This window comes from Aulonocara sp. 'chitande type north' Nkhata Bay, linkage group LG19, assembly GCF_057382095.1.
Source record: "Aulonocara sp. 'chitande type north' Nkhata Bay isolate Kocher_YH1m ecotype deep benthic linkage group LG19, A_spYH_male_GT1.1, whole genome shotgun sequence".
NCBI lineage: Eukaryota > Metazoa > Chordata > Actinopteri > Cichliformes > Cichlidae > Aulonocara > Aulonocara sp. 'chitande type north' Nkhata Bay.
The window spans coordinates 8060310-8088225 of NC_141362.1; the positions used below are offsets into that span (position 1 = coordinate 8060310).

The 27916-nt window shown below is 38.7% G+C and overlaps 1 protein-coding gene and 1 long non-coding RNA gene across 2 annotated transcripts; one reads left to right on the forward strand and one right to left on the reverse strand.

The window, feature by feature from the left end:
* Positions 1-768: 768 nt before the first annotated feature.
* Positions 769-25951, reverse strand: LOC147306424 (uncharacterized). The gene is made up of 7 exons (XM_086274428.1): positions 25630-25951; positions 19846-19892; positions 18173-18283; positions 17317-17430; positions 17042-17195; positions 15874-16034; positions 769-15780 (listed from the first exon to the last, which is right to left on the reverse strand). Exons 1-7 carry the CDS (start codon positions 25685-25687, stop codon positions 1696-1698), a joined length of 14730 nt encoding a protein of 4909 aa, XP_086130554.1. The 5' UTR covers positions 25688-25951; the 3' UTR covers positions 769-1695.
* On the forward strand, positions 18162-27606 carry LOC147306425 (uncharacterized). The gene is made up of 3 exons (XR_015126355.1): positions 18162-18298; positions 23609-23738; positions 25321-27606. It is a non-coding gene; the product is annotated as an uncharacterized LOC147306425 (long non-coding RNA).
* Positions 27607-27916: the final 310 nt, after the last annotated feature.

Consider the following 27916-nt stretch of genomic DNA (forward strand, 5'->3'; position numbering starts at 1 on the left):
AACTTTATGATGTACATATTATTGATACACATGTCCACATACGTGTAGTTGATGTTTCTTAGATGACAAAGAAAAACGACTTGCAAGACACATTCGTTTCAAATTTCCTACAAGAGTCTGTTGGATATTTCCATTTGACAAACTATGTTTTAATTAGAGTTGATGAATATTTTGATGCTGTGAGACACATTTATGGCCAATGTGTGATTAGGGTCTAATTTTATACACATGCAGTTTCTCTGTGAAACACAGGACGCGAGAAACCTGCACCAGCAATAATTTTAACATCGTTTCCGGAAGAAAGAAGGAAGTGACGGGACGCTCTTGAAGGCAGCACATAACAATTCGGTGAGCGTAGACAACGAGTGAGTGCTTGATAGTTGGCACGCTATGGTGTAATTGTAAGGTATACTGATACGTTTTACATTTTCAAAGTTGGAATGGAAGAAGCTTTTTTTTCTTGTTCTGTATATTTCATGATATTTAAATGAGGTTTGTGAAGGAATTTCAATTGCTGTAAAAAAGGCCATAACAAGGAAATCTGTAGTTAAGCTAACACAGAAGTTTCACACTGTGCACAGGGACTTATTCACACAGTAAACTGTGAATTATCTGTATATAACATGAAGCATATTCGTGATGATATGTTACCATAGTTATGAACTTTGTCTCCATCTAGTGTGCAAACATATTGACTACAGATTGAAAACTGTGCTTTTTATTAATTTCACTATAGACACACAAACACACACACGAACATAGTTTTGGATATAATAGCATTTATTGTCTATAACTTTGCAAACAAGTTAAGTTAAAGCCTATCAGAATACAAACACGAGCAGTTATCCAATAAAATTTCAAAGGTCATTAAAAGCTATTTATATAGCCGGTTCAATAGCCCCACTTTGTACAGAGATATGGAAAGAAAACAGAGTCCAGACAGATTTCTAGTGTGGCAAATTAGGTTCAAAGTAGCAAAGTATTAATAAAAAATATAGTTTTAGCAGTACATTTGCTCTGTTTGATCATACGCTTTTCATTTCAGCTTTGCATTGCTATTGTCTCTTTACATTTTAGCTACAGCGACAACAGTATCTTGGTGCAATACGTACATATTCTTTGTTCTATCTTAACTGCATTATGCTATTGTAGTTTGTATATACTGTAAGCGTTATAGTGAAATTACTGTAAACACAATTTGGAATGTCAGTAAAATAAATTGATTTTTGCATCAGTCTCAAACAGTCAGAAATTTTAGTTGACGGCACTGGTGATTATCATTTTGTAAAGTACACACACAAGTAAATTAGTCAATAGTGAAAAACTGCAAAATGAGTTTTAGAGATTTTGGTAAGCAAAAGTCAAACATTCTGCATCTTGAGCAAGGATATTTGCTAAGGCCTTGCTACAATTTGAAGTAAGGACACAGTTATACACATTGTTAGTATCTTCAACAGACTGTCAGCGTGAATTACAGGAATGCATATTTCTTTTGTAGGTCAGCATCATAGCACAGCACATCACCATCATGTTGTAATGCCTGAACACTGACAGATTGTTCTCTGTGATCGGTAAGTTAAACATGCTAACTTCCTTTCCCAGTTTCCAGCATGTTTTCATTCACTTGTCTCCTCTGACATTCAGGTCTAGGCAAAGAGAAATAGTATCTTTACACATGAATTATTTCCAGTTGCCTCACTTCTCAGCATCGTCAAAGAACCTCATTTTCTCAGAGTGCACAGAGTCTCTCAGTCGCTGTATAGATGACGCTGTCTCACCAGAGATGGGCTCAGAAGAGTCAAATACATGAGTAATTTGTTTGGTTATAACAATTGTCTCTCTGCTTTCACTTCTTTCAGTTGAGGTTTTCGTCACTAAGTGCCTCTCAAACACCGCTCTGTTGCCACTGTCTGAGCCTTCCACAGTCCATGATGTAGTTTCATTAGCTTCTGATTTTAAGGGAAGGCCTTCAGCTAATTCAGCTTCAATATCAGTTAGTAACTGGGCATGCTGTGCTTCTGGGGTTGCTTGTATATTTGTTGTAATGACGTGTAGTTTTCTCGATTCCAATCTGCACGTGTCTTCTGATGACGATGATATTCCAGAGGACAGAATAGTGATTTTCTCCGGTAAGTTAGGCTGAACTGAGATCAGTTCAGTCCTCGTGGCCGAAGTAAAGATGTTACTGTGTGTCTCTTCAAGCTCAGTAGCAACATTTGGATCAGAATATTTGACAGTTACCTTTGTTGGGGAAGATATGGATGGGCCAACATGCTCACTTGTGACTGCAGAACTTATATCAGCGAAGGCATCCGATGATTGGACAGAAAAGGTGGGGCTAATTTCCTCGTCCCCCATTCCCCCTACTGGACTCTTTTCATACTTTTGTTCACATTTCTCAGGAGCACTGGGGGCTTCTGAAGGGGAAGACAGGCCAAACTTAGGAAATTTAAACCAACCTGTCCTCTCGGGACTCTTGGAAATATCTTGTATGGTACTTGCTCCTTTTTCCTTTGCTTCTAATTGCTTTCCAGCATGTTCGCCTATTTCTTGAACTTCTTTTGAGACTACAAGATTTTCTTCAACTTGGTCTGCTTTTGGAACATCAAATTCAACATCAATAGTCTTTAGGATCTCACCAAATGATGTCAGAATCATTTTTGGTGATTTACTTTCTCCTTTTGTTTCAACTTCCATTTCCAGTTGAGCTTCTTTATCTTCTATTTCAGCAGGAAGCTGTTCCTCTTCAGGTTTAGACTTTGAGAAGCTAAGCCTGGGCATTTTAAAAGATGGTAGTTTGAATTTACTTGGTGATGGAAGACCCACAACATCAGTCTCAGTCTTGGGTGTTTCGGATTCTGATATTATACCTTTGGAATAATCCATTTTAATATTAACAATCGAATCTTTGTCGGTGACAGAAATATCCTCCTTAGGTTTAGATCCATGAATGTCAATTACTTTTCCTGTTTTGGGTGCTTCCATGGTAACGTCAAAGGAAGCACTGCTAAATTTTGGCATTTTCAGTGGTGAAATTTTTTCTTTTAAAGGGGATCCTTCAGCATCTTTTGATTTTGCTTTTGTCTCAGAAGACTTGATTCCCAAACTAGATGACGATTGTTTGACTTCTTCTGAGATTTTGACCTCTGCTTTTATTTCTGGCCGTTTGCTGTCAACATTGTTTATTGATGATTTTAAATCCACTTCAGGTCCTTTTGGTTTTGTTTGTACAATGCCTAAATTTGGGAACTTAAATGGGCTTCCTTGCCCAGCTTCTTTCTCAGGAGCTTTAATTTCCATTTCAGGTTGTTTAACTTTTATTTCTCCCTCTGAAACAGAAACATCAGCTTGTGGAAGCTCATCACTTAACTCCGATTCTTTAATACTTGACTTTGAAAAAGAAAATCTCGGAAGTGAAAATTTAGGTTTTTTCAAGTTTGTTTCAGTTTCTTCAGCAGGTGGTTCTTCCATTGAAGGTCCTTTGATTTCAGCTTCTGCTAGACAGACTTCTGTTTTGCTTGATATAATCTCAGCTTTGGGTGTTTCAATTTTGACATCAATAGCTGGGGCCTTATCGGCTGTCCTTGAAAAGGAAAATTTTGGAAATGTCCAACTTGGTCGTTTTGACTTGACTTCGGCCTCAATTGTAGGTGTTTCCGGTAATGAAGTAGAACCCTCAGTTTCTTTGCCTTCAATATGGAGTAGTTTGATGTCAGCTGTTACCTCTGGTAAGGAAATATCAACATCTTTCTTTGATAAACTTAAATCTGTTTCAGGACTTTTAACTTTGGTCATTGAGATGGCCAGATTTGGCATTTTAAACTTGCTTCCAGATATCTCACCTCCTTTAGCTTTCACATCTACAGCTAAACCTTCAGAGTCAATGCCGGGTGCTGCATCAATTTTAATTCCTTTATTCACATCACTTACTTCCATACTGAACTCATTGTCAGGTTGTTTGACTATATCACCTTGCAGAAAAATAACATCAGTTTTTGGGAGACTGATATCGACTTCAGGGTCTTTTACACTTTGCTTGGAAAATGAAAATTTTGGCAATGAAAATCTTGGCTTTTTCAATTTAGCCTCAAGGTTTGTATCGGTTCCCCCCTCTATGATAATATGTGAGGATTCTTTAAGGTCGGTATCTGGAAGATGTACATCTGTTTTGACTTCTGGTAGTATGACATCAACTCCGGGAACATCAATGCTGATGTCTTCCTCAGGGGCCTTACCAGCTTTGTCAGCTTTGGCTTTTGGAACTGTAACATCTACATCTTTCTTCGATAAGCTTAAATCAATGTCAGGCCCTTTTGTTTGAGGGAAAGACAATCCAAGACTTGGCAGTTTGAACTTACTTCCTTTTACTTCATGTTCATATCCACTGGTTTTCAAGGAGATTGAAGGTTCTTTTAATTCAGTGCTGGGTACTGCAACGCCAACTTCAAGAACCTCTTCAGGAATCTCAATATCAGCACCATCTATTTTCATACCTTTGTCCATATCCGGTGCCTCTGCTGTTGAACTTGTGACACCAACTCCAAATTTTGGAATTTGGAATGTTGGCATCTTAAACTTTGATGGTGATCCTTTCTTTCCCTTTGTTTCAATCTTTATCTCAGGAGCTTCAATTCCAACTTCAACAGAAGGTTTTTCAATTTCAACATCAGGGAGCTTGACTTCAGCTTTGGCTTCTGGAAGTGTAACATCTACATCTTTCTTTGATAAACTTAAATCAATGTCAGGCCCTTTTGTTTGAGGGACAGACAATCCAAGACTTGGCAGTTTGAACTTACTTCCTTTTCCTTCATGTTCAGCTCCTGCAGTTTTCAGGGTGAGTGAAGGTTCTTTGAATTCAGTGCTGGGTGCTGCAATGTTGACTTCAAGAACCTCTTCAGGGATACTAATATCACCACCATCTACTTTAACATCCGTGTCCAAATCAGGTACTTTTGCTGTACCACTTGGGATACCAATGCCAAATCTGGGTAATTTGAATGTAGGCATCTTAAATTTTGATGGTGATCCTTTTTTATCTTTTGTCTCAACTTTGAACTCAGGAGCTTCAATTTCCACTTCAACAGAAGGTTTCTCTACTTCAACATCAGGAAGTTTGACTTCAGCTTTGGCTTCTGGAAGTGTAACATGCACATCTTTCTTCGATAAGCTTAAATCAATGTCAGGCCCTTTGGTTTTTGGGACAGACAATCCAAGACTTGGCAGTGTGAACTTACTTCCTTTTACTTCATGTTCATATCCACTGGTTTTCAAGGAGATTGAAGGTTCTTTTAATTCAGTGCTGGGTGCTGCAACGCCAACTTCAAGAACCTCTTCAGGAATCTTAATATCAGCACCATCTATTTTTATGCCTTTGTCCATATCCGGTACCTCTGCTGTTGCACTTGTGACACCCACTCCAAATTTTGGAATTTGGAATGTTGGCATCTTAAACTTTGATGGTGATCCTTTCTTTCCCTTTGTTTCTGTCTTTATCTCAGGAGCTTCAATTTCCACTTCAACACAAGGTTTTTCAATTTCAACATCACGGAGTTTGACTTCAGCTTTGGCTTCTGGAAGTGTAACATCAACATCTTTCTTCGATAAACTTAAATCGATATCTGGTCCTTTGGCTTGAGGGACAGACAATCCAAGACTTGGCAGTTTGAACTTACTTCCTTTTCCTTCATGTTCAGCTCCTGCAGTTTTCAGGGTGAGTGAAGGTTCTTTGAATTCAGTGCTGGGTGCTGCTATGTTGACTTCAAGAACCTCTTCAGGGATACTAATATCACCACCATCTACTTTAACATCTGTGTCCAAATCAGGTACTTTTGCTGTACCACTTGGGATACCAATGCCAAATCTGGGTAATTTGAATGTAGGCATCTTAAATTTTGATGGTGATCCTTTTTTATCTTTTGTCTCAACTTTGAACTCAGGAGCTTCAATTTCAACAGAAGGTTTCTCTACTTCAACATCAGGGAGTTTGACTTCAGCTTTAGCTTCTGGAAGTGCAGCATCTACATCTTTCTTCGTTAAGCTTAAATCAATGTCAGGCCCTTTGGTTTTTGCGACAGACAATCCAAGACTTGGCAGTTTGAACTTACTTCCTTTTCCTTCATGTTCAGATCCACTGGTTTTCAAGGAGATTGAAGGTTCTTTTAATTCAGTGCTGGGTGCTGCAACGCCAACTTCAAGAACCTCTTCAGGAATCTCAATATCAGCACCATCTATTTTTATGCCTTTGTCCATATCCGGTACCTCTGCTGTTGCACTTGTGACACCCACTCCAAATTTTGGAATTTGGAATGTTGGCATCTTAAACTTTGATGGTGATCCTTTCTTTCCCTTTGTTTCAATCTTTATCTCAGGAGCTTCAATTTCCACTTCAACAGAAGGTTTTTCAATTTCAACATCACGGAGTTTGACTTCAGCTTTGGCTTCTGGAAGTGTAACATCAACATCTTTCTTTGATAAACTTAAATTGATATCTGGTCCTTTGGCTTGAGGGACAGACAATCCAAGACTTGGCAGTTTGAACTTACTTCCTTTTCCTTCATGTTCAGCTCCTGTAGTTTTCAGGGTGAGTGAAGGTTCTTTGAATTCAGTGCTGGGTGCTGCTATGTTAACTTTAAGAACCTCTTCAGGGATACTCATATCACCACCATCTACTTTAACATCCGTGTCCAAATCAGGTACTTTTGCTGTGGCACTTGGGATACCAATGCCAAATCTGGGTAATTTGAATGTAGGCATCTTAAACTTTGATGGTGATCCTTTTTTGTCTTTTGTCTCAACTTTGAACTCAGGAGCTTCAATTTCCACTTCAACAGAAGGTTTCTCTACTTCAACATCAGGGAGTTTGATTTCAGCTTTAGCTTCTGGAAGTGCAGCATCTACATCTTTCTTTGATAAGCTTAAATCAATGTCAGGCCCTTTGGTTTTTGTGACAGACAATCCAAGACTTGGCAGTTTGAACTTACTTCCTTTTCCTTCATGTTCAGATCCACTGGTTTTCAAGGAGATTGAAGGTTCTTTTAATTCAGTGCTGGGTGCTGCAATGTTAACTTCAAGAACCTCTTCAGGAATCTCAATATCAGCACCATCTATTTTTATGCCTTTGTCCATATCCGGTACCTCTGCTGTTGCACTTGTGACACCCACTCCAAATTTTGGCAATTGGAATGTTGGCATCTTAAACTTTGATGGTGATCCTTTCTTTCCCTTTGTTTCAATCTTTATCTCAGGAGCTTCAATTTCCACTTCAACAGAAGGTTTTTCAACTTCAACATCAGGGAGCTTGACTTCAGCTTTGGCTTCTGGAAGTGTAATATCTACATCTTTCTTTGATAAACTTAAATTGATATCTGGTCCTTTGGCTTGAGGGACAGACAATCCAAGACTTGGCAGTTTGAACTTACTTCCTTTTACTTCATGTTCATATCCACTGGTTTTCAAGGAGATTGAAGGTTCTTTTAATTCAGTGCTGGGTGCTGCAACGCCAACTTCAAGAACCTCTTCAGGAATCTTAATATCAGCACCATCTATTTTTATGCCTTTGTCCATATCCGGTACCTCTGCTGTTGCACTTGTGACACCCACTCCAAATTTTGGAATTTGGAATGTTGGCATCTTAAACTTTGATGGTGATCCTTTCTTTCCCTTTGTTTCTGTCTTTATCTCAGGAGCTTCAATTTCCACTTCAACACAAGGTTTTTCAATTTCAACATCACGGAGTTTGACTTCAGCTTTGGCTTCTGGAAGTGTAACATCAACATCTTTCTTCGATAAACTTAAATCGATATCTGGTCCTTTGGCTTGAGGGACAGACAATCCAAGACTTGGCAGTTTGAACTTACTTCCTTTTCCTTCATGTTCAGCTCCTGCAGTTTTCAGGGTGAGTGAAGGTTCTTTGAATTCAGTGCTGGGTGCTGCTATGTTGACTTCAAGAACCTCTTCAGGGATACTAATATCACCACCATCTACTTTAACATCTGTGTCCAAATCAGGTACTTTTGCTGTACCACTTGGGATACCAATGCCAAATCTGGGTAATTTGAATGTAGGCATCTTAAATTTTGATGGTGATCCTTTTTTATCTTTTGTCTCAACTTTGAACTCAGGAGCTTCAATTTCAACAGAAGGTTTCTCTACTTCAACATCAGGGAGTTTGACTTCAGCTTTAGCTTCTGGAAGTGCAGCATCTACATCTTTCTTCGTTAAGCTTAAATCAATGTCAGGCCCTTTGGTTTTTGCGACAGACAATCCAAGACTTGGCAGTTTGAACTTACTTCCTTTTCCTTCATGTTCAGATCCACTGGTTTTCAAGGAGATTGAAGGTTCTTTTAATTCAGTGCTGGGTGCTGCAACGCCAACTTCAAGAACCTCTTCAGGAATCTCAATATCAGCACCATCTATTTTTATGCCTTTGTCCATATCCGGTACCTCTGCTGTTGCACTTGTGACACCCACTCCAAATTTTGGAATTTGGAATGTTGGCATCTTAAACTTTGATGGTGATCCTTTCTTTCCCTTTGTTTCAATCTTTATCTCAGGAGCTTCAATTTCCACTTCAACAGAAGGTTTTTCAATTTCAACATCACGGAGTTTGACTTCAGCTTTGGCTTCTGGAAGTGTAACATCAACATCTTTCTTTGATAAACTTAAATTGATATCTGGTCCTTTGGCTTGAGGGACAGACAATCCAAGACTTGGCAGTTTGAACTTACTTCCTTTTCCTTCATGTTCAGCTCCTGTAGTTTTCAGGGTGAGTGAAGGTTCTTTGAATTCAGTGCTGGGTGCTGCTATGTTAACTTTAAGAACCTCTTCAGGGATACTCATATCACCACCATCTACTTTAACATCCGTGTCCAAATCAGGTACTTTTGCTGTGGCACTTGGGATACCAATGCCAAATCTGGGTAATTTGAATGTAGGCATCTTAAACTTTGATGGTGATCCTTTTTTGTCTTTTGTCTCAACTTTGAACTCAGGAGCTTCAATTTCCACTTCAACAGAAGGTTTCTCTACTTCAACATCAGGGAGTTTGATTTCAGCTTTAGCTTCTGGAAGTGCAGCATCTACATCTTTCTTTGATAAGCTTAAATCAATGTCAGGCCCTTTGGTTTTTGTGACAGACAATCCAAGACTTGGCAGTTTGAACTTACTTCCTTTTCCTTCATGTTCAGATCCACTGGTTTTCAAGGAGATTGAAGGTTCTTTTAATTCAGTGCTGGGTGCTGCAATGTTAACTTCAAGAACCTCTTCAGGAATCTCAATATCAGCACCATCTATTTTTATGCCTTTGTCCATATCCGGTACCTCTGCTGTTGCACTTGTGACACCCACTCCAAATTTTGGCAATTGGAATGTTGGCATCTTAAACTTTGATGGTGATCCTTTCTTTCCCTTTGTTTCTGTCTTTATCTCAGGAGCTTCAATTTCCACTTCAACACAAGGTTTTTCAATTTCAACATCACGGAGTTTGACTTCAGCTTTGGCTTCTGGAAGTGTAATATCTACATCTTTCTTCGATAAACTTAAATTGATATCTGGTCCTTTGGCTTGAGGGACAGACAATCCAAGACTTGGCAGTTTGAACTTACTTCCTTTTCCTTCATGTTCAGCTCCTGTAGTTTTCAGGGTGAGTGAAGGTTCTTTGAATTCAGTGCTGGGTGCTGCTATGTTAACTTCAAGAACCTCTTTAGGTATACTAATATCAGCTCCTTCTACTTTAACATCTGTGTCCAAATCAGGTACTTTTGCTGTACCACTTGGGATACCAATGCCAAATCTGGGTAATTTGAATGTAGGCATCTTAAATTTTGATGGTGATCCTTTTTTATCTTTTGTCTCAACTTTGAACTCAGGAGCTTCAATTTCCACTTCAACAGAAGGTTTCTCTACTTCAACATCAGGGAGTTTGACTTCAGCTTTGGCTTCTGGAAGTGTAACATGCACGTCTTTCTTCGATAAGCTTAAATCAATGTCAGGCCCTTTGGTTTTTGTGACAGACAATCCAAGACTTGGCAGTGTGAACTTACTTCCTTTTACTTCATGTTCATATCCACTGGTTTTCAAGGAGATTGAAGGTTCTTTTAATTCAGTGCTGGGTGCTGCAACGCCAACTTCAAGAACCTCTTCAGGAATCTTAATATCAGCACCATCTATTTTTATGCCTTTGTCCATATCCGGTACCTCTGCTGTTGCACTTGTGACACCCACTCCAAATTTTGGAATTTGGAATGTTGGCATCTTAAACTTTGATGGTGATCCTTTCTTTCCCTTTGTTTCAATCTTTATCTCAGGAGCTTCAATTTCCACTTCAACAGAAGGTTTCTCTACTTCAACATCAGGGAGTTTGACTTCAGCTTTATCTTCTTGAAGTGTAACTTTTACGTCTTTCTTCGATAAGCTTAAATCAATGTCAGACCCTTTTGTTTTTGGGACAGACAATCCAAGACTTGGCAGTTTGAACTTACTTCCTTTTCCTTCATGTTCAGCTCCTGCAGTTTTCAGGGTGAGTGAAGGTTCTTTGAATTCGGTGCTGGGTGCTGCTATGTTAACTTCAAGAACCTCTTCAGGAATCTCAATATCAGCACCATCTATTTTTATGCCTTTCTCCATATCCGGTACCTCTGCTGTTGCACTTGTGATACCCACTCCAAATTTTGGCAATTGGAATGTTGGCATCTTAAAATTTGATGGTGATCCTTTCTTTCCCTTTGTTTCAATCTTTATCTCAGGAGCTTCAATTTCCACTTCAACAGAAGATTTTTCAATTTCAACATCACGGAGTTTGACTTCAGCGTTGGCTTCTGGAAGTGTAACTTCTACGTCTTTCTCTGATAAACTTAAATCAATGTCAGGTCCCTTGGCTTGAGGGACAGACAATCCAAGACTTGGCAGTTTGAACTTACTTCCTTTTCCTTCATGTTCAGCTCCTGCAGTTTTCAGGGTGAGTGAAGGTTCTTTGAATTCAGTGCTGGGTGCTGCAATGTTGACTTCAAGAACCTCCTCAGGGATACTAATATCACCACCATCTACTTTAACATCTGTGTCCAAATCAGGTACTTTTGCTGTGGCACTTGGGATACCAATGCCAAATTTGGGTAATTTGAATGTAGGCATCTTAAATTTTGATGGTGATCCTTTTTTATCTTTTGTCTCAACTTTGAACTCAGGAGCTTCAGTTTCCACTTCAACAGAAGGTTTCTCTACTTCAAAATCAGGGAGTTTGGCTTCAGCTTTGGCTTCTGGATATGTAACATCTACGTCTTTCTTCGATAAGCTTAAATCAATGTCAGGTACTTTGGTTTCAGGGACAGACAATCCAAGACTTGGCAGTTTGAACTTACTTCCTTTGCCTTCACGTTCAGCTCCTGTAGTTTTCAAGGTGAGTGAAGGTTCTTTGAATTCAGTGCTGGGTGCTGCTATGTTAACTTCAAGAACCTCTTCAGGGATACTAATATCACCACCATCTATTTTTATGCCTTTGTCCATATCCGGTACCTCTGCTTTTGCACTTGTGTCACGGGCACCAAATTTGGGTAATTTGAATGTTGGCATCTTAAACTTTGATGGTGATCCTTTTTTGTCTTTTGTCTCAACTTTGAACTCAGGAGCTTCAGTTTCCACTTCCATATCAGGGAGTGTGACTTTAGCTTTAGCTTCTGGAAGTGTAACATCTACATCTTTCTTTGATAAGCTTAAATCAGTGTCAGGCCCTTTTCTTTTTGGGACAGACAATCCAAGACTTGGCAGCTTGAACTTACTTCCTTTTCCATCATATTCAGATTCACTGGTTTCCAAGGAGATTGGAAGTTCTTTCAATTCAGTGCTGGGTGCTGCAATGTTAACTTCAAGAACCTCTTCAGGAATCTCAATATCAGCACCTTCTATTTTGATACCTTTCTCCATATCCGGTACCTCTGCTGTTGCACTTGTGATACCAATGCCAAATTTGGGTAATTGGAATGGAGGCATTTTAAACTTTGATGGTGATCCTTTCTTGTCTTTTGTCTCAACTTTGAACTCAGGAGCTTCAATTTCAGTTTCAACAGAAGGTTTCTCTACTTCAACATCATGGAGCTTGACTTCAGCTGTAGCTTCTGGAAGTGTAATATGTACGTCTTGCTTTGATGAGCTTAAATCAATGTCAGGCGCTTTGTCTTGATGGACAGAAAATCCAAGACTTGGCAGTTTGAACTTACTTCCTTTTACTTCATGTTCATATCCACTGGTTTTCAAGGAGATTGAAGGCTCTTTCAATTCAGTGCTGGGTGCTGCTATGTTAACTTCAAGAACCTCTTCGGGGATACTAATATCAGCACCATCTATTTTGATACATTTGTCCATATCCGGTACTTTTGCTGTTGCACTTGTGATACCAATGCCAAGTTTTGGTAAGTGGAATGTTGGCATCTTAACCTTTGATAGTGATTCTTTTTTTTCCTTAGTCTCAATTTTCATTTCAACCTCAGCAGAATTTTTTTCAACTTCAACATCAGGGAGTTTGACTTCAGCTTCTGGAAGAGTAATATCTATGCTTTTCTTTGAAGAATTTAAATCAAAGTCCGGTCCTTTTGTTTGAGGGACAGAAAATCCAAGACTTGGCAATTTGAACTTACTTCCTTTGCCTTCATGTTCTTTTAATTCAATGCTGGGTGCTGCTATGTTCACTTCAAGAACCTGTTCAGGGATACTAATATCAGCACCTTCTATTTTGATACCTGTGTCCAAATCAGGTATTTCTGTTGTGGCACTTGGGATACCAACTCCAAATTTTGGTAGTTTGAATGTGGGCATCTTAAATTTTGAAAGTGAGTTCTCATTGTCCTTTGTCAGATCTTCAATATCAGGATCTTCGGTTTCCATTTGAGCAGAGGGTTTTTTACGTTCAGCATCAGTTTTGGCTTCTTCAAGTGTTTCATCTACATCTCTCTTCAATAAGTTAAAATCAACTTCTGGTCCTTTTACTTTTGGCATTGTTATTCCAAATTTTGGCAATTTGAACTTGCTTTCATGTACTTCGGTTTCATCTCCAGTCTTTTCCTGGGGAAAGAAAGCTTCTGCACTCCCAAGACTTACATCGATTTTAGTTTTAATTCCAGTCTGTGGTTTGACATCAACTGTTTTCACATCAATAGATGATCCCACAATATCAGTATTTGGTGTTGGAATGTTAACATTGACACCTTCAGTTGATTTCAGCTGTGTTTCACAAATTTCAATGTCTTTTAATTTATCATGTACTTCATGACTGGTGTTGGCCACAGGAGATCCAAATTTAGGTAGCTTGAACGTTGGCATCTTAAATTTTGATGGTGATTCGTCTACATACTTTTCTACAACTTTCATTTCAGGAGCTCTAATTTCGGCATCAGAGGGTTTCACCTTCCGTTTTGTTTCTGACAGTTTCATATCTTCATTTTTCTCTGATGCACTGAAGTCAAATTCAGACCCTTTTATTTTCGGCATTGCAATTCCTAACTTTGGCATCTTGAACTTGCCTCCTTGCCTATCAAAATCACCTTCTGCCCGAGGATGTTTTATTTCCTGGTCATATTTTTCTGCCTCCATTATTCGTTCTGCAATACAAACATCTACACTTCCAAGTGTAACGTCGGTCTCAGGCGGTGGTGTCACAGCTACACCTTTCTTTGATAGACTTGAATCCGTTTTTATTCCTTTCGCCCTTGGCATGGAGATACCAACATTTGGCACTTTAAACTTGCTACCCTTTCCCTCTCTTTCAAGAGTTTTTGTCTCAGCTTCATCAGTGTTTATAGGCTTATCTCCATCGGGCACATTTACACTGATGTATGTAGTAATAGCTCCAAATTGAGGCAATTTAACTGCATGCTCTTCAGTTTCTGCACTTTTTGCCAGGGAAATATCCACGTTTGTTTTTGACTCAAGATTTACATCAAAACCTGTAAGCCTAATGCCATTGTCCTTTTTGGCTGGTGAACCATCTACTGAGTCAATGTATTCAATGCTATCGAGTTCAGGAATCACAACCTCACATACAACTCCTTCACTCTGCCCCTTTTCTTTTTTAATTTCATCTTTTGATGTCGTTACTTCTCGGAGGAATTCAGCTTTTTCTCCTTTTGTTGTGTCCCCTTTTTGCTGAAAGATATTTTGTTTTGGCAAGACAATTCCAATATTAGGGATTCTTATGTCTGGCTTTGCTATCCCAAAGCTAGGCACTGTCATCTTTGCCTTCTTTGATTTCTTATCTGATTCATATTCAGAGTTGATACCCTCTGTTCCTCGTGTTTCATCAGCCACATGTGCCTGAAGACTAGATACTTTCTCTAAACTTTCCTTTCCTGGTATTATAATATCTTCTCTTTTATAGGTCCCAGTTTTAATCTCTTTGCTGCTTTGTTTTTTCTTAGTTTCATGTTCCTTATAAGTTTTTACTGTTGTTTCAGTTAAAAGATCCTCTGAGGTTAATTGCCCGGTTGTGATCTGTGACAGCTTAACTGTAGTCTTGGAAATTTCTAGAGAAGAAGTTGTGTCAAACTTTGTAAGACTTGCTCCATGCTTTGTTTTGGTGTCTACCACTTTTGTAGGCGTTTTCACTGATATTCTTTGAGCATTTGCATCTATCACAGTAATTTCTTCTGGAATAGGCATGCCAGATGTATCAACTTTAGGCAGCTTATATCCAGGCAATTTAGAAACTGCCTCTTTCACACTGTCAACATCAATTGACAGTTGCACAGTTTCCGCTTGAAATTCTCCATTCTGTCCTGTATAATTTACCTTAGGTTCTTTAATTCTTTTTGCTCTCGTCTTCACAGACTTATCCTCCATACCTGGTATCTCAATTTCTTCCCGTTTGGGAAGTTGGGTTCTGAAATCACTGCTTTTTGCCAGTCTCTTATAAGGATCATCTGTGATTTCCTCAGCACCAACGTCACCCAAACTGAGTTTCGTCAGTTTGACAGTTTCCCCTGTTCTTCTGTCTTCGTGTTTTTCTTGGATTTCTTCTGTGTGTGACTCAAAGTTTGGGATTAAGTCAGATTTTTCATTTTCAGGATGATCAGCTAAGTCAAAACTTGCCCCTAGTGTTTTTAGCCTTTTTGGTGACGATTTTGCTTTTGCTTCTTTCTTGTGTGATTTATCCTTCCCCAGAATTTTCATTTTTAATTCAGACCTTTCTTTCTTCTTTTTTTTCCCCTCAGGGGACTTGATAAGAGAGGGGCTTTCTTGATCTGCTAGAGCCACAGTTAAATCTGCTGTTTTCAAAGTGCTATCTATACTGATAAGTTCCACCTTATGTTGAATAGGTTGAGCTTCACGGACCGTTAGATTGGTTTCTTCAAGTTGCACATCTTTCATTACTTTCAGATCTTTTTTCACATAGGCTTCAGGCATTTCTCCTGAGGGGCTTTCAAGGCACTCAGGTGAAAGCATATCAGATTCTTGTGTGTGGTGAGTGTCACCACTGATCTGTCCAGTTTGCACATCTGTGTCCTGCTCCTCAGATGAACTTATCCGGCCTCTCTTTGTCAGACCAGGTAGTTTTATTTTATGCTTTTTCTTGTATTTGAGAGCATCCTGAGTTTTTATTGGTGACTCTGTGTCGCTTGTTGTTGGGCTGAGTTCAAGCTTTCTTTGTTCCTCAGCCTCTGAGGAACTGTGAGACCTTGTAAAACGTGATTTTCGCCCTTTTCCAAAGGATGAAAACTTGGGCCACGAAATGCGAGCTTCTCCGCGTCTTTTAGTTTTTCCTTGTTCTCTCATCTGTGGAGTGTGGAGGTCTTCTTCCTGTTAAGAAGCATAAAAATTAAAGGTAAGTCGTTACTAACAAATAAAAATAACTAACAAAGAGTTTGAGCAGACAACTTTGAGAATAGTTACAGGTATAACGTCAGATTCGATGGCTGGTTCGGTCTCTGTGATCTCTGGCTTGCGCTTCAAGCAAAGCTTCAGTTTATATGCCTGAGCATGCTCCAGAATCTGAATGGCATCCTCATATGACATGTTGTCAAAATACACAGTGGCACTCAAAATCTGATCACCTGTGTAGACAAGACAAAATATTTCAAAAGGACTTTGATGAGCAGACTTTTAAGTCCCATTTTTAGTTGATAAAAATTGAAGTGTTCAATAAAAAAATCAAATAAAGAATAACATTAACATTTGCTTGTGTTCAACGTACAGTGCTAAAAAATTATAGTAACACTTTGAAAACACATAAGATCTCAATGGGAGGAAAAAAATCATGCTGGATATCGACGCTGATAAGAACTGGGTAATGTGTTAGGAATGAATGGCCTCATCATTTGATTGAAATAAAAATTATCAACTTACAGGGTGCTGAATTCAAAAAGCAGACTAGTCCATTTTGCCAAAATTTCATTGCAGCAGCTCAAAATGACAGCCAGTTGTAGTTGGGTGTCATTTTGTGCTTGAATTCATGCATGACAAATTCAGGCAATGCTTCCAGTGAGACAACAGATGGTGTCCTGGGGGATCTCCTTCCAAATCTGGACCAAGGCATTACCAGGTTCCTACAACGGGGTAGCATTGTATGGACCGAAACATAACATCCCAGAGGTGTTCTGTTGAATTTAGGTCAGATGAGTGTAGGAACCAGTCAATGGTATCAATTCATTCATCCTCCAGGTACCATTGCCTACAAGGAGGAACCCAGGATCTCGGTTGCCTCAACCTGTAAAACATTCCTGTTTTGTCGCACCATTGCCCTTCTAGTGTACCTGTTGTTGATTTCATTAGCACCAAAGCAGCTGAAACTGATTAGCAAGCCCCTCTGCTACATATCTGACCACGTCAGTATCCCAGCAGTTTGACTGACTTGATGTTTTACTCTTATTAAAAGTGTTCCTTTAATTTTTTGAGCAGTGTAATTGTCAATTGAATATTGCAAATTAAAAATTCTACAATAGCATAACATAAAATCAAGTAGAATACAGAATGTAATAATACATAGTAATGTAATGTAATAATATAGAGACTTTAAACCTATAATAATTTTAATGAGACAAATTTTTAGCCGCAGGTTTACCTTCTTTCAGTTTTAGATTTTTGGAGGCTGGTGACTCTGGCACTACTTCCTTAATGAAAATCCCTTCTTTTCCCCCTCCACCATAAATGAGACCCTCTGCACATCCATCTTTGGCCGTTTTCACTATCACCTCAGATTCAGGGCTCTCAGCTTCCTGCCAGTGCAAAAAAAGGACAGTCATTTTACCTTTAGCACTGATTTTTTTTTTCTGCAGTTGCATAGCTTGAAAGGATTTACAAATGCAGTACACAGAGGAAAAGCTAGAAATGTCTCACCTTGAGTTTACTCATCTTTGGAGTAGAGCGCTTTTCAAACATGGACCCAAGCCCAGACTTTTTAGTTTTCTTTCCAGTCCCACCTTTGTGGCGTGGGTCATGCTCTGCTTCACACTAAAAGGAGTTTAAGAGGAGCAAAGGGGTTTAAAAAGTAATCTTATAATACTCAGATCAGGAGGGTACATTCATTTATACAGGGGAGTAGCCAAGTTATTGCAATATTATACAATGCAGAGCTCATCTTGGACCACACATTAGCACACAAATCTGTAAAGAGAAATAAGTAATAGAAAGTAAGTAATAGAACAACTAATAAAAACACAATGTTATCTTTCACAGTTTCTACATTTTCATGTGGATGCTGTCCAGAAACAGTCTTCTTCAGTTTCACCTTTTTTTTTTGTCATTTCAGGACATGCAGCCGTGTGAGTATAACTGAGTCGAATACACAAACTTCTTTCTTTCAGTCACAAGTTTGTTTTTCTAACTTCATTTATTTTTTGGCCTGAAAAATAGACCGTTGACTTACACGCAGACTATTCAATAACTGTGAGTTTACATGCAGTGAAGTAGCAGCGTTATAATTTCCCAGCTGAGGTGAAGAATTAAAAGAAAGCCAGTTATTTCTGCCAGAGAAGCCTGATTTTTTTGGACATGGTTGTATTGTAAACAATGTTCTGTTCTATTGTCTTAACTGGATTTTCAAGACTAAACAAGCTAAAAGTTTTGGGGGGGGGGGGGGGGGCTGAGCTTGGTTCATGCCAAGTGCTTACTCATATGGGATCGAGTGATGTTGTAGGACCTTAAAACATGAAGCGCACACGTAACTTAAAATATGTGTGGTGTTTCTCTGTACCTCTTTATCACTGTCACTGTATTTTTCAGTCTCAGGATACTCCTCAACTGGAGATGACCCTTGTGGGCGTGGTCTCTCACTCTCTGCGAACTGAGATGGCTCATCACACATCTGCATGGACATAAGGTCAGTAAACATGAAAACAAACCTGTTTTCATCATCACCCCTAAGAAATTTCATATCATTTCATTTGGATATTATCAAGCCTAGAAAGCATCTATTTTCTTGAGCTGCATATAAAATGTTTTCTTATTAAAACTCATGCAGCTGCACCTGCAGCATAAACAACAAAAAAAAAAGATATGGAGGAAAATTGGATCCCAGATAGTGCGATAGCACCTTGTTTAGCCAAAAGCATCACTGACTGGGTGTTTAGCTATTTGGCATTTAAAAACTGTCACATTATTGGTGTGTTTCCTGAGATGGCAGCGTTGGCTAGTCTGTCAGGCCAACACTTTGAGCAAAATACTGTGTGCATGTGTACTTTGTGTGTGTGTGTGTGTGTGTGTGTGTGTGTGTGTGTGTGTGTGTGTGTGTGTGTGTGTGTGTGTGTGTGTGTGTGTGTGTGTGTGAGAATGAAGTGTAGATTCTCATTTTCATCATCCAAACCAGAATTAACCAAAAGTTGTTGTTTTTCAGCTGCTAGCCCATGATCGGTGACAGCCTTGTTTATAGTAGACTGATGTGATCATTTTTCAGTGCAGCACAAATATTAGTCAGCCAATCTGTATAAATACTATACACTGATTTGTACAAATTTCTTCTCTGATAAAAAGTGTAAGTTGTAATGGGTTGTTGTTATTTGCCTATCTGTGCAAAGTCTCCATTAGCACTAAGTCTTGTCTCTATTTGCTTTGCTGTAAAGTTAAAATAACTGTTGTTCAGTATTTATTAGCTCAGACTCCAACATCAACATCATAATCTATCAATCAAACATGGTGGATCCAGTTTTAAGGCACAGGAATATGTGACCGCCTTCAAACAGAAACTGAACTGCTGATCACTTTGGTGATCTAGACGCGTTACTTCATACAGTCTGTTGTCACTGTATAATACAAAATCCTAAAAACATATGACAACGTTGAGAACGTACAGTAGATTTCCTTCTATGGAATAAAACATTTCAGGTGTTTGTTGGTGAAAATGTGCTAAATATGGAAAAGGGGGATTAAAATGAAAAGAAAAATATAAAAACAGGACAAAAACAGTAAGGACATAATACACACATCTGTAAATGTAAAATTTTATAGTCTGAAGTATATGAACTATTGATTTAACAGCTTTAATGTTATTATTCCACAGTGTTGATGACCCAGTAGGACCACCTACTCCCTTGTCACTCATTCACAGTGACACATTTACTTACACAATATAATGCCCTCATGTTATGTTATGTTATGTTATGTTATGTTATGTTATGTTGTGACAGTTTTTCCCTCCGGTTTCAAAAATTTGAAGGAATACTGACACATGGAAAGATGTCGGTATTCATGTTGAAAAAATCAACATCATTATATAAAGCTGCACTAAAGTGGACAATATCACCAGCTGCAGATGGCTCAAATTAATAATGAATGAAATGAAGTCACAGCACAAAACTTACAGTAACTAACAAAGAAATGAAATGAAGAAAAAACAAGCATGTCACTTTGTGTCACAGTAAATTCACTTACTGAGTCCTCTGTGGCAGGCTCTGGGCCTTGCAACCGTCGCCCAGGTCCTGTTCAGAAAAAAAAAAAACCACAACAACATAGTATCTGATATGACATCTGTGTATTGCAATACTTTAAACGTAAACTGTTGACCTCTAATGCTTCATTTTCTGCATGCACAAGTTTATTGCGTAAATATTTTGCATATTAATCCCTAAATAAATAGAAAATCGCATTAAGTGATTTTAGTCCGGTCACACAGCAGCTAAACAAAGTCTGTCCTGTTACTACAAAACCTCAAATATGTCATGCAAAAAGGCACCTGGCAAAAAAATCACACTCCTCCGTTTACAAAAACAGCAAATAAAATGCACTGAACACGATTCATAATATTGAAATTTATTTAATTGTAGCAGATTATACAGTAATGTGCAAAAGTGTTGAGCCACCTTTCATTTCTTTACATTTTGATAGGAACATGTGAAATAGCTGCAGAGATCCATTGAAACTTGTATAAACATATATTGGAAATACAGTATAAAAGGAAAAAACAGATGTGTGTACAATCCTAATGCATATGAATATTTGGGATGACCACCTTTACTCTTAAACATAGCTTGAAATATCCTCTGACAGGTGTCAGAAAAACATGATGTGTTTTTGTAACAAAGTGCCTAAAGAACTGATTCTTTGCTAAGTATCAAGACACTGGTTCATCTCTTGAGTTGGGTCCCTTTTCATAATTGAATAAGTCATAGGTCAGTGTTAAGTGGCTTTAAAAGACATGTTAAAAGACAATTAAAAGACACGCCCCTGAAAATGTTCAGATATAAAGACATAAAAATGAAAAATATAAAAAAAATAGGGATGATTCAAGAGGGATCATTGTCCTTTGTCCTCTGTCCTCTATTCGTATGAAAACGACACCATGTAAAAGTAGCTCACACTTGTGTTTTATAATCCTTTTGTTGTATGAATAAAAAAAAATACAGAAATGATTTGCACAAAGACAAAGCATAAGACTTCCACCCAGTCTGACCCCTGGCAGTTGTTTTGAGGCTTGGAGACTCTGGAGCCGATGATTAGACTATTTAGAGTTCTTCCTGGCAATAATTCCCTCCAGGGAGCTGCTGCCTCTGTTAAGTGATCCACTGTATTGACCCACAGATTGGACTTTGCAACCTCTCAGCTTAGCCCATCAAGGCTGCCAAAAAGGGAAAGTCTGACTCCAAATTAATCAAGTTACCAGATTATAATTATTACCTGCTCTATTCAAGTTAATTCCTTTTTAAATAAACCATTCGTTAACGTTATTTTGAGAGTTCCTTTGTTTCAGGGATGTTGTACATTTAAAACAAGGCTTGTCGAGTGGAGAATTACACAGGCATACAGTATGATTTCTGTAGTTTTATAGTATTGTTGACTAAAAAATATAAGTACTGATAAAAAAAAAGTACTGTCAGTAGAACTTAAAGTTGAATAAATTAATGCTACATGGACAAACAAATCATTTTCATTGCAGGAATAACGCTGGTCTAGGTGCTTTAGGTGTTTTATTTGGGCATAGCTGATATGTTGCAGGACAAAACCTCAAAAAACACTAAACTGTGGCTAAATTTGGAGCTCAAAAAACCATAATGAAAGTGTCAACTTCATTAGTGCAAACACCGCATCGTAATTTACAAGCAAAAGTCTTATTTGAAGCAAAAACAAATTATTGTAGTAAGTTTTCTTTTAAAGCCATCAATGAAAAACAGAATGACTTAAAATAACAGAAATATGTGCAACATTTGGCCTGTGTATATGGTAGATCCATATAGTTTCTCAACTCACCATCACACTGACACCCCACCCGCTGCATTACAGTAATGTATGTCATGTGAAGAGCTCTCACAGCCTGTGTAAGTGCATTAGAAGAAAGTTCGGGCAAGAGAGTGATGGTTTAAAAACCTCTTACTGCATCAGGATGTGTTGCTGCCTCAAGGTTAAGCCTTCAAGACAGTTTAAGAGCAATGAAAAGACAATCCAGCTCAGCTTTTTTTCACGTCTGATAAAGTCATTGTGGATTCATGTGATTAGAAATAGCATAAGAGGACATTTATCAACATATATCTATTCATCTCAAAAGATTTTCTCTGTGAACTCAGTGAGTGAGCACAACACAGTCTAGACATGTTAAAAAACATAAAAATGTGAGAGTCCTTACAGCCGCCTACACCATTACCTGAAATAGCGAGTGAAAGAGAAGAATCCTTCTCATGCACTCATCAACATCCTTCTCTTTCAGACCAGGTCTGACTGGCAAAAATAGTAAAGATTTTCCCATGATGTTACAGCAAGCAGCTGACCTACCTTAAGCTGCTGTTTGCTGAACTCCTGAACGTAAACTGTGTCAGTAAGAAAAGCTCCAAACTGCTCTTAACCATTCCTGGTGTGAGTGTGGCTGCTGAAGTGGATAAAATGATTTCTTCAGCCTAAGACGGACAAAGGAGGCGGGACACTTTAAGGTCGCAGTCACACCTTTCCTCAAGTTGTGTCACTCTATATTGTTTTCCAAGAACCCCCAAGACAACTTTGGTTCAGAGATTTAACTCTTTGCATGTTACTCAGAGAAAAAAGGAGATTTTGAGAATATGTAATGCACTAACTCTATGTAGACCATTTGTACTTTAATAAACTTAATTTACGTTTCATTGCTAATCATCGAAGAGCTACGAAATAGATCCTGAAGATTAAGATTTGTTTATTGACACTGCATGATGTATACAAAAAAATCACAATTCTGTAAATATGTAAGAGCACATTACGCAGGTAGAAATTGTAAATAAATTAATAACAGTGATAAGTATTAAACTGCAAGGTGTAAGTTCAGTTTGGTCAGAGCTGTGGGTTAAAAAAAAACTGACAAATCAGAAGAATTAGTTAAAGTAGTTAAAAGAGTTACTAAGTAGATTCTTGATAAGTTCTTATTGAGTCTTTTCTGTAAACAAACCTAAGCACAAACACATTAAAGATCCATTAATCACTGAAGCCTCTGTAAACAGATTTTTGGGTAAAGACATAAAAGAGCTCCCATTGCTGTGGCACAGCTAATTTTAAGTTTTGCAGTACCTGAAGTTTCCATCTAGTGCCATCCATCATCGGGCAACCAGTTTAGGTCTGATACTTTCTGAACAGCTAATAGAAGGACTGCCTTTTAACCTTGACTGCAGTTTGATTGTAGTGCTAATCAACAGATGATAGCACACAAACATGTAAAACTGGGATGGTAAACAGAGGATGCTTGCTTAGCATCATCATCTAATTGTCTTTGTGAGCATCATGTGTTACACTAGAAGTAAGCTTTATACACATCCTTAACTTACATCCTTAATATACAGCCTTTAGGTGCCAGCATGGCTAGACCCTGGTGCTGTTATTATACAGAAACACAGTGATGGTGTTGTGGAGTATTTGATCTGGATTTTCATCCACAGTTAAAACTGTAACTCACTGTGGATGGTGTGCGATGTGTTTGTGCATTGTACACTACGGGGGGACTGAAATGACAGATTGATACATTCCTTATGTTATTCACCACTTAAGGTGGATGTTCTTTATTCCCGCCTCTGCTACGGGCACTGCACTCTTAGAAACTCCTTTCCCACATATTCACCGAACATTTGCAACTAAACATGTCAAAATAAAATCAGAGAGCACAGTTTTTATTTTTTGTTTGACTTATCAGAAGTTAGAGGAAAGCAAAGCCTAATGTTTCAATCTGACTTTCTATTATATTTTTCAGATTCAAAGCACCCTCCATAGATGAGTAAGCCGTTTGTGGTGCAGAACCTGCATGATTTGGTGCTGGATTTGGGTGTGGCTGATCTCTGCGGGCTCAGGCCGGCGTGTCTGCTTTCAAGCAACACTGATGTGTGAGCACTTAAACTAAATAATGCAATGCAATGGCATATAAACCTACATATTCTTGTTTATGTGGGTAAAGATTCAAATAAGATCGTAAACAAAAATCTAAACTGTAGAATTGCATTGCAAATCCTAACTGTATCGTGTTGTATTGTCCTCAGCTCATCTCTTACATAACCACCCTCTGCTCTACTTTGTGTTTCCTGTTTTAAAAGCTCCCTGAAGTCTTCACTAAACTAATATAAAGTAATACAGCTCATTATTTGTGCTCCTGGATTTGGATTCCTCTCCGTTTTTGTTTGTTTTTTTCCTGTGCAACAGTCAGACACAAGCTCCTTTTAGTTGGAAGCAGTTTGCTGGGATCCAAAATATAATAGGATTTTAGTCAAGGGAGGGAAAAAAAGCTGAATTCGATTTTCTGCATGGATTATATTAACATGAGACTCCAAAGCGCATGCTTTCAATCTATTAATCTGCTTCAAACTTACAGCAAGTTTCGTCACAGCTCTGGAATTTGCATCCTAATCTGCCCGTGTTCCCGCGACATGCTGTTAAACAAAAATAAACATGGGAACAGTCCACACATATTAAAAATGAATTTGTCCAACTCAGGCGTGATACTCCATAATGGATCAGGATTGTTCGTTTTGGCTTCCAGTGTCTTGTTGATCAGCCACTTATCCGGATAACTTCCTCCCTGTCTCTCTTTTTTTATTTCTCTCTCTCTTTGACCTTGAGCGTTGCCTGAAGCTTCTCAAAGCAAAACAAACCTCGCATCATTTTGAGGGAGATTTAATTCAGAGTAGAGATGGAAGTAAATGAGGAGAACTGTGGGAAATAGAAAGGGGGAGCAGTAATGTGATGTTTCATGCTCCTTTTTACAGCAAGCATCAGCTGAGCCCTTAACTCATCATTTTTCAAGACAGTAAGGAATGTCTTCACCGTGTAATTGTGGATGTCTACTAATGAAAAACACAGATTTCCTGTTTATTATAAACACATTTTTCATAATTAGGCCGATAGAAACTTCAGATAAGCGTGCTTATCGTTTTCTCCTGACCCTGAATATCTGATCAGCCTTTTATGTTGCTGAAACTCATTACACTGTTTGACTTTTTGCAGCCTTGGTAAGAACACCTTCCCTAATTATGCTTGTAAGGCACATTTTAAGAAGAAAGTCCGTGCACCAGAAAACATCCACTCAACTCAAAACACAGAATGACTCATACATGTTGCAAATGTGTAACAGGGTTATTTCCTACAAAATGTTAATTTAAAAATATTTCACATGTGCACATAAACTATATATGGTCCAAGCCCACTAACCCTGACCCAAACAAATTTATATCTGGTTCATTTAAACTCCAAATGGTAACAAAGTTAGTAGGAAAAAGGATGCAAGATTAAATTATACAGAGCTGTTGGATTCATTTTTCATCACAGATATTCCTGGGAATTTTGGGCATGTTTTTTGTACACATTTCAGTGTTTGTTCGTTTTTTTATTTCAGTCTAAGTTGTCATGTTTCTATTTTTAACCCTGATTTGCTGAACTGCCACGGTAAAAATATCAGGTCTGTTTGCCTTTCAGGCTGCGCTTCAAACAGAGCAGGAGAGAAACGCAGAGCTGCCTGACATCCTCTCGATGATGACATCTTCAAACACTCCCCTGCGCTCTGCAGACACACCCAGCAACACAGCTCAGCATCAGCACCAACCGCCTTACACTCGCTCACTGCCTCTCTCCATCACACGCACGCACGCAAACAAAATCTCTCCCACTGCACTACTGAACCCTGCTGCTCAATCGGCGAATTGCTCTGGGGAGAACGGGCTAAGTCATACGGAGAAAAAACAAGGGGGGGAGGAGAGCAGAGAGCGTAAAGATAACGATACCCACTCGTCCCAGAGGAGGCAGCGTGCCAGTTGGGAAAGGCCAGGTGGAAACAGTCGCACATGATGGCAGCGGGGGTGGCGGAGAGATCGGCGGAGACGAGGTCCAAGACTGGGCAGGAAGCGGGAACGGACGGAGGGATGGCGGCAGCAGTGAAGGATTAGGCAGGTGTTGCTGCTGCTTCTTCACCCCCCGTCTTGTCCTCGTGTAGGTCAGCCAGTCGCAGCGCAGTGAGGGATGAGTTGCAGAAATAACCAGAGACAGAAGAGAGTGAGAGAGCTTCTCCTGCAGTCTCCACAGAGTGAAGGAAACTACTTCGTCTGCCCCGTAAACATGGACCTCCAGCGCAGCACACTAACTTAATTATGGGAGGAGCTGCCCCCCTCCCTCAACAAACACACATCCACGCGCATCCCTCGGTTCTCCTTCTACTCCTCCTCTTCCTCTTTCTCTTTTTCCGCTGTCCTCTGGTCAGTGTGTCATTGATTGGCCTAATCTGACAAGGACCATCACGATGTTAGTTTCTGGTTCCAGCAATAACAGGGGGGGTCATACAGTTGCCAGGGAGCCATAACTGAATTAAAACCCCTTTTTGTGGACAGGAAACTGTAGAGTTTAAAGCAGAACATAGTAGCATGTAGCCAAAGTCTGTCATGTTGGTCTGCCAGGCTGATAAACTGTGGATGAGAGGTCGGAACAAGCTGTAAATAGATCACAGGAGGCATTTACAGGACTGATTATTCAAGTGATAAATTCAATTAAGAATTGAATATGAGACAAATTCAATCACTAGCTGTGCAGCTGCTATTTTTTTCTTGTGATTTCTTAGTATAATATTGTGCAAAAGCACTGAGTCAAACCTCATTTCTTTATATTTTGCTTATAAGGAGACAGACTTTATTTCTTATTTTTTAAAAGTGGTCTTGAGAAATCGTTCAACCACTAGGGGTCAGGCTGAGTGGAAGTCCCAGCTGTCTGCTCAGAACATCCAAACACAAATAAATACGGAGGCTTGGTTTGTGTAGTGTGACTTTAATTGATTCAAACAACAAAGCGATTATAAAAAACGTCTAAATTTATTTCTTATATTTTCCACTGGTCTTGAGTAATAGTTCTCTGATCTTTTTCAAGGTTTTATAAATACTTTCCACTCATTTTTCACTCATCAGTTTTTGTAACTGACTATTTTCAGATTAATGTTTTGGGGATTTTTTTTATTAAGCCACTTAGCACTGACCCATGAGTCATTCGAGCATAAAAACTGGCACCTAATGGCACTCCTTGTTGTTCGGCTCACTCCTTTAGCCAGACAACTTAGCAAAGAAACAATTTTAAATTGTATCTTTAAACACTTTGTTACTTGCAGCCTGTCATAAAAACACAATTTGTTCCCATTTCTTTAGTAGAATCTGTGAAGGATATCAAAGGTAACACAGTTTTCCCAAAAAGCTATTAGCTGGAAACTTGGCATTATGTGCAGTGTGTCCTGAGGAATCTAGAAAAACAGAGGACACCTAGAAAAACAATATAAGGAAAGAAATCCAGGAAAGCACTGACACAGGACCTGTAGTTGATCGAGCCACTGTTTACTAAAGCCTCATCAGAAATGGCCTCAGTTGAAGTGTAGCTTCAAATGAGGCCAGTCTTAAAGGAAGGGAAACACTGAGAAAAGGCTAAGGTATGCAAAATTATACAAGAACTGTAAATCACTGAAAACCAGTGACAACGGGTCTTATGGAGTGATAAATCCAAACTTGAAATTTTGGTGTTTGGGATCTTGTCAAAATTTATGAAATCATGAATGCAAAAAAGTATCATGCTGAAAAGAAAATGAGAAGAAATGACAAGAAAGCTGCCTAAAAATAAAGCTGCTCATACCTAATATTCACTTTCATGATCGTTAGAATTTCACAAACTCTGTTTTTGCCTTTCATACTGTATTTGCATGTATATTTTCACGTTTCAATAAACTGCTGCATCTGTTTCCCATTTTTCTAGAAAATAAATAAGGATTGGCTCAAGACCTTTTCTGTATTTTATTTTTGTACAACATCGAGTCCCTAGTCAACTTATAATAATAACTAAGCACACATTCCAGAAATGATAGGAATGAGATGTGGCTGTAAGAATCTGGAATTGAAATGCATGGAAACAAAAGCAGAGTGAAAAGGAGAAAATCCTTTTTAAAACCTTATCTTGAGCCAAACTGGCAAACCTTTGAACCAGTTCTTATCAGACTGGTGATGCTATACATGCAGCGCTTATGTCCTGGTGACTACTGGAATTGCACCTA